The sequence below is a fragment of the Trichosurus vulpecula genome, chromosome 3 (genome assembly GCF_011100635.1).
Source record: "Trichosurus vulpecula isolate mTriVul1 chromosome 3, mTriVul1.pri, whole genome shotgun sequence".
Lineage (NCBI taxonomy): Eukaryota > Metazoa > Chordata > Mammalia > Diprotodontia > Phalangeridae > Trichosurus > Trichosurus vulpecula.
In genome coordinates this window covers 317,689,920-317,702,261 of record NC_050575.1, presented here as the reverse complement: position 1 = coordinate 317,702,261, position 12,342 = coordinate 317,689,920, and the positions used below count along the sequence as shown (strand labels likewise).

The 12,342-nt window shown below is 36.6% G+C and overlaps 2 protein-coding genes across 5 annotated transcripts in view; one reads left to right on the top strand and one right to left on the bottom strand.

Moving 5' to 3' along the window:
* Window positions 1-5,745, top strand: part of SLC66A3 (solute carrier family 66 member 3) — a 36,857-nt gene extending 31,112 nt beyond the window's left edge. The window contains exons 5-7 of the mRNA XM_036750190.1: window positions 402-522; window positions 3,507-3,548; window positions 4,601-5,745. Coding sequence (XP_036606085.1) covers window positions 402-522; window positions 3,507-3,548; window positions 4,601-4,692 — 255 coding nt within the window. The 3' untranslated portion in view covers window positions 4,693-5,745. The remainder of the gene's footprint in view (window positions 1-401; window positions 523-3,506; window positions 3,549-4,600) is intronic.
* Window positions 5,746-7,153: 1,408 nt separating this feature from the next.
* The window catches only part of ROCK2 (Rho associated coiled-coil containing protein kinase 2), a 173,844-nt gene continuing 168,655 nt past the window's right edge, over window positions 7,154-12,342 (bottom strand). For 3 of the 4 annotated variants that reach the window (XM_036750187.1, XM_036750188.1, XM_036750189.1), the window contains one exon: window positions 7,154-10,913. Coding sequence is in view for 2 of the 4 variants with exons in the window: in XM_036750188.1 (XP_036606083.1) it covers window positions 10,910-10,913 (4 nt within the window). In the remaining 2 variants the exon portion in view is untranslated. Of the gene's footprint in view, window positions 10,914-12,117; window positions 12,225-12,342 lie in introns of all 4 variants that reach the window. The other variant, XM_036750186.1, reaches the window with a different exon arrangement.

The window sequence follows — 12,342 nt, the reverse complement described above, 5'->3', positions numbered from 1 at the left end:
GACTTGTCCATGGTAATACAGGGAACAAGTAGAGCTGAGATTTGAACCTACGTCACCTGATTCCAGAATACCTGGCTTTAAAAAGTTGGCCCTGGCCACCACCCTGATTTCTGCAATTAAGTTTTAAAAGGCCTCCTTTTAATTATTCAGTCCCAAGCATATATTAAGTGCCTACTATAGGCCAGACCCTATACTAGACATTTGGGAAACAAATACAAAGAATGAAACAATATCTGTTGTGAAGTTTTTATTTCCCAGTAGTTGGGATTAAACCACAGGGAGGTTCTGACCTCACACAGTTTGCCTGTCATTTGTAAAGAAACTTAGGCTCTCATGCTTGGTTAGCTGTTGGTAACAAACTGGATCTTGACTTTGACTCTTTCCCCTTTTCTCTGCATCAGAATTTGTGCACCTTCATTAGCGCTGCCAGCAAGTTTGCCCAGCTCCAATACTTGTGGGAGGTGAAGGATTCTGGTGCAGTGAGTGCCCTGACCTGGAGCATGTCTGCATATACTTGTGCAAGTAAGGAATGGGGGCAGGGTTGGGAAGAGCAATGTGCTCCTGGGTTTGGTTAAGCCTTAGGAATAATAAACATGCACTATTAATATCTTAGTAATGTCACATATAACATGTATGTGATATAGGATATAACCTATAATTATATGTATTATATATTGATAGAACACTGTAAGATTTGCAAAGCATTTTATATAACTTATTTGATCCTCACAACAACCTGGGAAGTAGTTGCCATTATTACGTGTTTTGTAAATCAGAAAAACTGAGGCTCAGAAAACTGAGAGGTGACTTGTCCAGGGACATATAGCTAGTTAAGTAGTAGCTGAGGTGGGATTTGAACCCAGGTCTTCTTCGCTCAAGATCCAGCACTACACCAGCCTCCCTCTCCTTCATGCACTCCTGCTGTCTGTCTGAAAATAAAACCCAGCTCTATGAGAGCTTTGTGCTCAGGGCATGTGGGAGTTACGCTCCCAGGTAGAAAACAACATTACATACTTATAAAGAGGATGGGGTGCAATCTGTGTTTTTTGCCTTAAAGAGCATTTGCTGAAATTGGAACTCTGGTGTTTTGCAAGATGCGATAGGCACTCGTGGAGACGGTATTGAGGCTCTAACAATATTTCCCCTTCTAGAATATTAACTATGATTGTTGTTTGGAATGGTTTGCCATTTCCCTCTCCAGCTCATTTTACACATGAGAAAGCTGAGGCAAATAGGGTGACTCGTCCAGGGTCACACAGCTAGCATCTGAGGCTGGATTGAACTCATATCTTCCTGACTCTAGGCCCTGTGCTCTATTGTGTACTCTCTAGCTGCCCCCCATTAACTGATTGTGTCAACATAAAAAATTACTCATTAAAGGCATAGTTTTTCCTTTTGAAAACAGGCCTCTTTGGTTCCAAAACTTCCTCAGCTCAGCCTTCTCTCTGGAGAAGTAATGAGCACCCTCACAGAGGTCCCAGACCAGCACTGAGGAATCTCTTCTATAAAGACCAAGTCCAGAAGTAATCCAAGGCCAAAATAGTTTGGGAAATTCTAGTATGCAGGATTTTGCTGTTTTCTGACAACAAGAAGATAAAATGGTTTAAAAACATTCTTCCCTGCAAAGATCTGACCTAATATTAATTATCCCATGCTGTTTCTCTGAATGGTATCATGAAAATTTCTCCATGAAGTTGTCTTTAAATAATAGAGTCAAGATGGTATAGCAGTTAGAGCTTGGGGTTAGTTCAAGGTTGTGGATCCTAACCCAGGGGTGGGGAACCTGTGCCTTGAGGCCCCATGTGGCCTTCTATTCTAGGTCCTTGGGTGTGGCCTTTTGACAGAGTCCAAGTTTTACAGAACAAATCTTTTTATTAATGGGATTTGTTGTGTGAAGTTTAGACTCAAAGATTTGTACTTGAGGATCTAGAGGGCCACATGTGGCCTTGCAGCTGCAGGTTTCCCACCCTTATCCTAACCTATGTGACCTTAGGCTAGTCCCTTATACACATCATCATCGGTAATATTTGTACTGCTTGTACATTAGATTTTTGAATTGAGTGAACATATTGTTAAAACATTCTACAAATTGTCAAGTACTTTGTAAATAAATGCCAGGAATTACTACTGCTAGATCATTTATCTTTAGAGAAATTTGTGATTTGGGTCATTTATAATTTCTTTGAAGGCAGGGAACATATTTTATCTTTCTGTATCCTCAGCAGCACAGTGCTTGGTCCACCATGATGACAGCTTACAGAAACCTGTGGGGCCTTAAGAGTTTACAAAGCAGTTTCCTAACTTTACCCTGTGAAGGATCCAGGGCAAACATCATTCAGGTTTAATAGAATAAGAAACTGAAATTTTAAGACTTCTTGTCCAAGCTGTTAAGAAGCTGTCAAGTCTCAGACCTGAGTTGTGTTCTCTTTTTGCCACTTTAGACTTCCTCTCATTAGGGGATGATGAGTAATTAGTTGTTGAATGAATGTTGTTGAATTGGAAATCAAATAGGGGACTAAAGCTAGGATTTGAAGATGAGCCAGTCATGGTATGATGGAAAAAGTGTGAACTTTGGTATCAGAAGACTGTGGTTCCAGCCTCTGGAGGACTTCGTGTAACTCATTCCCCCACCCTCACCCCTCTTTGAACCTCAGTTTCCTCACCTTCCCTGTGCAATGAACTTTAAGTTATTGGGTTAGATATGGAGTGAAAGGCTTCATTTCTGTCTTTGAGGAGATATAATTTAAATATTCTTCAAGAGTCTGCGATTTCATTGGTGTGGAAGGGCTCCTTCCACTGTTTCTCTGATTTAGTTGAGTTTTCTAAGTTGCTGTGGCCCCCTGTGACTAGTCTTAAGGTGATGCTAAACTCAAATAGTGGCTCTTAGATGCTAGAAATGGTCCAGACTTCATCTGTGCACCAGAGAATTAAACATAGAGCTAGTACAAGGGACTATATAATTGCAAAAGTTACTGGCTGTTCAAAGATTAAGTGGAAGAGTTCATTTCAAATGTTCTATGATTCCACTCCGTGCATGTGGGTATTTAAGGAAAGCTGCTTTCCAATTTGGCTTAGAACATCTTGCAGTAAAGAACTTGTATAGAGTGTGGAACTGGGAATCAGGAAGCCCTATATTCAAACTCATTTCTGCTCCTTTTTAGCTCTGTGACTGGGCAAATCACTCAACCCATGTGAACCTTAGTATCCTCATCTGTAAAACAGGGATAATATTATGTTCCTCCATTAACTCTCCAGGCTATATCAATGTCAGCTGTTGTTAAAACTTTAACTTCAGTTTTATCTTCTGAAAAACTGGCAGGGGTGAGGGGGTGGAGAAACAGTTCAGACTACATGATCTATCTCTAAGGTCCTTTCCAGATTTGACATTCTATGACTGAATTACAAATTTTAACCAAGTTGTTCCTGGTATATTAACATAATTTGCACATTATTATAAAAAATATTGCAAAAATGGAATAGTAACTTTGATTACTTTTAACTTATAGCAAGAGTAATAACAACTTTAATGACCACACAGGATCTTATGGGTAAGTAAACTTATAGGTAAGCATACTCTCCTCTTGCCTTTGCAACACACACTTAACCTTTTATTTCATAAGGTGGTCACACATATTCTTTCATCTGTAATACTGTAATTACTCTGTAATCTAGACTGGAGGGGTGTTTGTTTTGACTGCATGTGAACAACCCTCTGGTGTTTGTTAGCTCATGTGAATTTGTTGTATACTTTAGAAATTAGTAAACGGGAACAGCTTTTCTTTGGTGTTAAGCAGTTGCTACTGGTGCTGTGAATTTTGATCAGTTCATATATTATTAACAGGCAAGACTAAAAAGGGTGTGCCCCCAGCTATAGATAAAACCTCTTGCAATACTTTTTCATTTGTAAAATCAAAGGATTTCCAAGACTCTGCAAGGTCTGTGCCAGCTCTAAATCGGAGGAATCTCACAGGTATTCTCTTCCTCAAGGCAGTGTGTACTTTGCAGAAAGAAGTGAATAAGAGCTTGGTGGGCCATCTGGTCTTTCCTCCTCCTCCTCCTGCTCCTCACACTGGGTTTGTTGAACTTGTGTTCTCTAGCATATAGGGAAGAACCAGCAGCATGGTGATGTGCTGGCTTTCAGAACAGAGAACCTAGATGTGAATCTCAGATCTCTGTTCCTTACTTTAACCTTGGACAAGTAACTTAACTTCTAGGTCTGTTTTCTCATATGTGAAACCCCTTTACCCGAGATGAAGGTTTTAAAGGCACCTGCACCCTCTAAAGAATAAAAAAATCAGAATAACTGGAAACTCCTTAAGCTTCCACATTTGAAAGCAGAAATCTTTTCAACTTAAGATATTGCCGTATTTGTTTTGAAAATTTGTGGTCATGAATCGTATCCAAGTTGGGTTTGGTAGCTATTTCAACCAGAGTGGCTGATTTTGTGATGGCTCAGCCATCACAGTATGACTTCATTTCCCTGGGTATGTGCAAGTTTGGTTTAATAAATGACTCTGTCTTCCATTTAAAAGAGAACTGTTCATATTCAACATTTTTGTATTTCAGTTGTTAATATTTAGCATTATTTTTTGTATTTCAGTTCTTGTCCGTTTCCTGATCATGCTGGCTTTAAACATATGGGTAACAGCTACAGTACTTCGCTATAGGAAAAAAACTACAAAGGATGAATAACAGAGCATCCCCAGGATGAAAAATAACTCAAACTGGACCAAAAGAGAATTAACTTATTTTCTTCAACATGACTGAAGCAAGGCCATTTGGATATTAAAATCAGTATGATAATGGAAGTGTGGCAACCTTACTGTCTAAATACATTTTTCAAACTTTCAGCTTAAAGTTAGAAAGTATGTGCTGTTCCCATTTTTCCTGTGGGACAAGAGATTTGAACAGGGTGAGCTAGAGTTGTATCCCAGAGATTCCATTGTTAAGAGCCAGAAGGGATCTTATTGGTCATTTAGTCCAAATTTGTCCTTTTACAGAGAAACTAAAGCACAGAGGAAACAAAAAGTCACTTAAGATAGTGACTTGACACCCTGGCCAGTGTTCTTTCCATCACACAGTACTTTAGCCTCAAGGTGTTTGTTATTAAAAATCTCACTGTGCCTTGGTCATTTCCTAAAGGATGATGAAATTATACTTGCAATTACATGAGGCAATTCCACTATGGTGCCTGGTTTCATATTTGAAGGAACACTTACACAATTATCTTCACTGGGTTTTGAAACTAATGTAGGTGGGCAAGACCAGTTTTTGTTTTTGAAAACAAATACACGTTCGTAAGATTTAGGCAGAAGGGATCTTTTTATGACCTAGAAAAGGGCACTGATAAAGAACTGATAAGGAATTTATTGATCCCATAGTTTGAATAAGCTCAGGGAAGTATAAATGACTGGCCCAAGAGGTACAATCAGTATTAAAATACAGGTCATACTGAATCACAGGGGGTTAATGACTGGTTCAAGGATTTTGAACATGAGCTTTCTATTATATCTACGGCTGCCATTTTGGCTTAATTCCCATATAGTATGTGTGTGTGTGTGTATATACACACACACTATACACACACCTTTCCTTCTTATTTGACCCTATAATTAAGTAAAATAGGTGGGAATGAAGCATGAACTTTTCTGATTGCTTTTAACTGCTTGTTTGCATGCAAATTTGGATTAAAAAAGGTTTAAATTTGATTAGCAGGTAAAATAAACATTCATACTTTGAACATTATTGGCTGGTTTAAAACTTTCATGAATTTCTGGGGAGGAGTGATGACATACATTTCAAGAATCTGCATGGGTACTATCTCTTATCGTGGACTTAGTGGACATTAAGAGATTTTGTGATGAATTTTTATCATTCAGTGGGTCAAGTCTTCTGCCCTTAAGTAGCTTGTCTCCTTGAGACAGACACACAGTTAATCAAGTGGCCTATACTTAAGCTTTTCCAGTTTAGCAGGGCATGCCAAAGCTTGCTTGTTGTTGGCAAATCTTTGGGAGCCTAAGTCATGGTGAAGCACTTCAGGAAGACTTGAGTGGAATTATATAGCTGATAGCTTTTAAACTGCTTAAATAGTTGTCAGCCCTTTCAGAATAATATGATGGAACCAAAAAGAGAAAATACTCTATATCTCAATTGACATTTGTAATGATGTTATTACTACTTGTATTAAAAACCACCTCTCCCATGCAAATTGTACGTATTTTGTAATCACAAAGCAGTAAATAAGTGAATTCTTCTTTCTAGTTGTATTTCCACAGTACAAGTCAATGGTTACTTTAGCCAGCAAAAGGAATAAAGAGTTGGTCTAGTGTGATAAAATGGTGGGGTGGGCACCTAAGGAGGGGTTGCTTCGGCAGCCACCAAACCAGAACTCAAATTAACAGAGACATATCCAAACACTTACCAAAAATGGACAGGAAGGAGAAAAACACTGAAAATTATGGAACCATAGATCTCAAACTTGAAAAGATTTCAGAGTTCCTTCATTTTACAGTGGAGGAAACTGAGATCCACAGAAGTTATGATTTGCTCAGGGTCCCATGGGTAAAGTGTCAGAGGCAGAACTCGGGTTCTCCTTGCTCCAAAGACAGTGCTTTCCACTATATGAAGACACAGTGCGTTCCAGTATACTATTTTAAGGTATCAAGGTTTGCAAAGCAAGTAAATAATTTCATCAAAATCACCCTGTGAATTCTGTAATCTAAGTGAAGAATCCAGGGTCCAGAGGTGAAATGATTTCTTGTGGTCACACAATGGGAAAGAGGCATAGTTTGGATGCAGGCCTAAATTTAGTAACTACAGAATTGATGCCCTTGTAATTTTAAGAAAAGAACCACTTGAATCCAAATTAAGAAATTAGTGGGACCCCTGTATTAGTTTCTGACCAAGCTCCCTTTCCCCATCCCCACTAATTTCATGTATGATCTATTTCTAGTATCAGACAAGACAAAAACCCCACCAAAATGCTTGGTCATGAAGAGGGGCTCTTGACTGAAATTGATTTATATTTTTCCATGACTCCTAGGCACAGTCCCAAGTTTGATTACCTAAGTCAGAAGCATGTCTGCCACACCCATCTTTCAATGAAGGAAAATTCCTGTGGTAAGCTTTAAGAAGTTGAAGCATTCCAGAATTGTATTTTCACAGGAAAAGTATGAAAATGCATACTTCTCAATTCCTTTTATTTAATTTTCTTTTCAAAAGCAGGCATAGGATACAATCACAATGCTACAAAGATGCGACAAAAATTTCCAAAAGTTAAATCCTGGGGTTATTTCTTTTTTTTTTGGTTTGGTATTTAAAAGGAAAGATGTCTGATCAAATATTTGTGTAATAATTATGGTAAGCTGTGAATTTCATAATTCATTCAAAACCATTCCCAATAAAATTTGTAGACGGGGGCAGAAGGAAGACAAGAGTAACCCCCCTGGCATAACATCTCAGTGCTTCTTCAAAGTGCTTTACAAAACGTTCTACAGTATCCTCACAACACAGTAGGAGATTTAGGGAGGCCCAAAAACTTGGCAGAAGTTCCAAGGTAAGAGTAAGGAGCCAAATGCTGGTATCCAAACTAATTTGTAAATTCAGATATACCTGGCTCTGCTCTGATCACTGGACCAATGCACCTCGAGCATGAGAAATCTTTATAGAATCTAATGTTAAAGCAGGTATCAATAATAAGTCAATGCACTGTTTAGAAGTATCTCCATTTTCCTACAAAGGATAGCAGAAGACTTGATTATTAACAACAGTATTCTTTCCTAAAATGTAATTACCCACTTTTTTATGTATTGTTAAGGATTTTTAGTTAGGTATGGGGTCATAAAAATTGAGTCACTGAAGATTACTATGGCTCAGCTTTTATATAGGCTACCCTTTATTTTATTTTTATTGGTATACCTATATCAGTTGATCCCAGGCCTCTTTGCTTTCTGATGGATAAATGTTTATTTGGTGTGTACTATAAATTTGCACTAAAATCACTGACACTATAGATAAAGATAATGGTATGATTCCTCTTCCACCTGGCATTTCTTTACTCTTATGTCCATAGGAAATATTTGTGTCTATAATAGAGGTCTTGCCTAAGGAAATACAACAGGCGTTATGGATAAGCTGTTTTTTTAACTTAATAATATTATAATCTGAATAGTATAAAATGGAAGAACCCATAGACTGTTTAATTTGGGGACTTGCCAGGACAGTAGGAAAATGGAGATTGGCACAATTAGGTATCCATGCCAAGGGAATGTCATATGCTGAAGAGATTGCATTTGGATAGGTACATGCATGCACAGAGCATGATTTAAGGTTACAAAGGGGGAAATGGCAAATTCTTACCTGAAGCTGGAATAATAATTAGGAAAAAAAATTATTATTGTTTGAAATGGGAAACCAACCTTATAAACCTTGACTATGTTAATAAAATGAAATGTAGAAAATCTCCATGGGAGAGAATTTTTTTTTCTTAGCTAATTATCTAATTTTGAGAAACTTCACATTTTCCCCCTGTATAGAAGAGATGCCATGATTCTTCATACTCAATTATTTACATCTTCCAAAATTTACTCTTTAACACCCACTTTTGCCTTCTATACTCAAATATTTCAATTACCATGTGTAAACTTAAAACTATTTCACCTTAAAACAGTTTATTTAAAAATATATATATTTATATATTCTCTCCAATTCAGAATAATAGGATAGAACTTCCCACAATGTAACAAAATCTTTATATAAAATATTTATGCATTCAGTCTCATTTAAACAAGTCTAATGAATGGAAATAGTTACTCTATATAAATTTTATATATTTTTTTCACGCTTTAAAAAACATGCTGTGCTTTAAAACTAGATTGTAACAAACCAATATGTGAAAAAGAAGTGGCGTGCACATTCTAGTTTTAAGGGTCCACAGCCAACATGAAAGAGTGCAGATTCAATAAGTCAATTTTGTTAAAGGTGAGAGGATCGGGGAGGGAGGAGAGAAGAGAGAGAGAGAGAGAATTTGGTTTTCATACACTGATGGGCCAAAGGCCGCTCTTCAGCTTCCCATGATAGTGTTTCATAATTGTGGTCCTAATTTTTCAAACATTTCTATGTTGTCCCTAGAGAAAGGAACAATGAAATGTCTATTTCCTTCATTGAAATGTTAGATTATGTATTTTAATTATCACACACTCTCTATAGATATATATAGATATAATATACAATCTCTATATATCTATAGATGTAGAGACCGACCAGTTAAGAGGCTACATAATTTCTTTACTCTCATCTTTAACGTTGTAGCATACTGTAGTTGTACAAAACATGCAATTTTCTGGGATGATGATGAATACAACATGAATGAGCCCACAAAATTCTATTTTTATACAAGATTGAATTTAAAAAATAAATCCAATTTAGTGTTTCTAGGCCCCTTCTTCCCAGGTATCAGTTCTCATTAGCACATAACTGAAATAATACACACAGCCATATCCTTGAGAACAGTATAGAAAAATTTAAGATATATCTACAGTATGTTTTAGTTCTTTTTAAACTTCGTGATAAGTCTTGAGTACTTGTATTGTGTGTGAAAATGTAAAAGATAGAGATGACCCCTCCTCCCCCCGCAAAAACAAAACAAAACGAAACAAAACAAAACTGAGCCAGGATACAAACAAGGCAAAACAAAGCTTCATAGCACTTAATGAGAGTAATACGAAGTCACTGAATAATACTGAGGTTTGTAAAAAGGGCTGGATGAAAAATTACCAGTACACATTGAAGTTATCTTAGTTCTCATACTATCAATTACTGTTTCTGGTAACCAATGCTTTCCTGCCAAAAAAACAAAACCCATTCACTATACATTCAAAATAGGCTGACATTGCTATAACTATTATGTGTAAAAATAGTGCTCTATTGTTCTTCCACAAAGCAAATCTGTATTCTAAGAGCTGGTAAACATTTTTTTTTCCTTTATCATTTTAAATACATAGAGTGGGCTGAGACTTGGGGGTAGGGGAAGGGAGGTGGAAGTAAAGGACTTAAATTAAGGCATTCAAATGGCAAAGTAGGGTTGTCCATCATGAAGCAATATTAAACTGATATGATTAACTTCAAAGTTTTCATTACATTAACTGCTCAAACACATTGACATGCAGCTTTTTTGGATATATATGAATGAATAATATCAACTTCAACATTATGGCTTTATACAAGTGCATAGTTGCAACTGCAATAAGTAATGGTATCTAATCAATGTGTATAAAAAATAAAGTGGAAAGTCTTAAAAATCCTCTTGCAGTATTACAGTACTCTCTCTATATACACACACACACACACACACACACACACACAGTATAATGGTCACTTCTTAAGGATTCAGTCTATACCACTATGGTAGAATCTTTCCCAATCCTCAATTCTTCTGGTAACCTTAATATGCTGGTGAAATCTCTCCAGTGAAGCTGAAAGATAATCACTTTTATTTCAACTCTTCTCAGTCCTCTTGTGAAATGTAGTGTCATCCAATAGAGTTTTGTAGAACAAGACTTTGGAGAGGGGTATCCCTACAGTATCTTTATTCTGTTACCAATGACTCTTGGTTTAATCAGTCACCTTAAAAGATCTGAGGAAACCTCTCCAAGATTACTGATTTATATTGCAGCCCCCCCAAAAGTACACCACTGATTTATACATATACATACATATGTGTATGTATATATATATGTGTGTGTGTGTGTGTGTGTTTGTATGTATATATATATATACACATATATATATCGCTCTCTCAAGAAAATATAGCTTCTTTCATTTAATAAATTTGGGGATATCACATTTCAGTCTTGTTCATAACAGGCAGAAAATGATCACCATGGATAGTGACTGCATTCACAGAAGGCAGTTAGCTGGAGGGAAAAAAAAAAAGATTGTCATTATCAGGAGCTGCCTTATCAAACTAGAATTATCTCCAAATTCTTTCCAAGCCTATCTAATTTAAAAGATATTCTGACACATCACTCTATATATAACCTTCTAAAAAAGAATTATACCTTACCATCAGTGGGCATAGTTATTAAGCCATAGTGTGTCTAATTTTCATGATCCTCACTTAATGCTAATGTTATAGGTTATATAGTACAGTATTTCCATGACTGATGTGGTGGCAACAATTTGAGGGTTTATAAAATTATTAGTGTTAACTAATAAATACAAAAATATACTTCAAAATAAACAAGAAAATATCTCAACTTTACCCAGTATAATTTTGACAATTATGTGGCTATGGTGAAATAAGCACTAATTCTTCCAAAGTAGGCTGCAGCTGAAAAGATGACATGTCAAGATCTCTTAGACAAACATAGCAGTGATTATTTGAATTAACTTTATATTTACATGACAGCAATCGGGACAATCAGCATTACTGCTTAAATTATTCTCCAAGTACAGAATTGCAAGACAAGCCAGCAAACACTTCACACCACTACAAAAAAGCCAAGTCAGAAAAGGGTATTTCACAGCATTGTCAAGAAATGGAAAGCTCTTGCAGTTTCAACTTTGCAAGTCTTAAGAAAAGGGGACAGGGAGAACATGCTATTTTCACAGATATACTCAATAGCAAATAGAAGGAAACAATTTTATTTTCCCCTTCAAAGCAACTTGGAATGGACAGGAGTTCTTGAATCACCCTTTATTATAACTTTTTAGAAATTGCACTCCACGTTGCCATTTCCAAGCACACTAAAATTTGTCAAGCGCATCTGTATGTGTTATTTGACTTTTTTAAAGTTTGGTTGGAATGGTTTTTTTTGGAGGGGAAGGCAAGGCAATTGGGGTTAAGTGACTTGCCCAAGGTCACACAGCTAGTTAAGTGTTAAGTGTCTAAGGCCAGATTTGAACTCAGGAACTCCTGACTCCAGGGCCTGTGCTCTATTCACTGCGCTACCTAGCTGCCCCAGGTTAGAATGTCTTCCGAAATTTAACTTTTAAAAACTAATTTTTAAATAATATTTTAAAATATATGGGAAAAAAAAGACTAGGGAACATAAAAGCCCAAATCCAAACCACATGCTCTAGGCAAAAAGGAAAGCATCCATTTCTCATTTGAATTACCCCATTCATTTCTTCAGAAATCAAAAACATCGTCATCATCATCATCACCATCATCATCAATATCATCAAATGACCAATCCCAGTCTTTAAATGCCAAATCAAGCAATCTGCAATAGGAGGGTTACATACTTACACTTGGCTACACTTTGCATTTTAACAACCCCATTAAAAAATCATCATATATGATAGTCTTGTAAATATTTTCTTTAACACTTCACTTCCTTA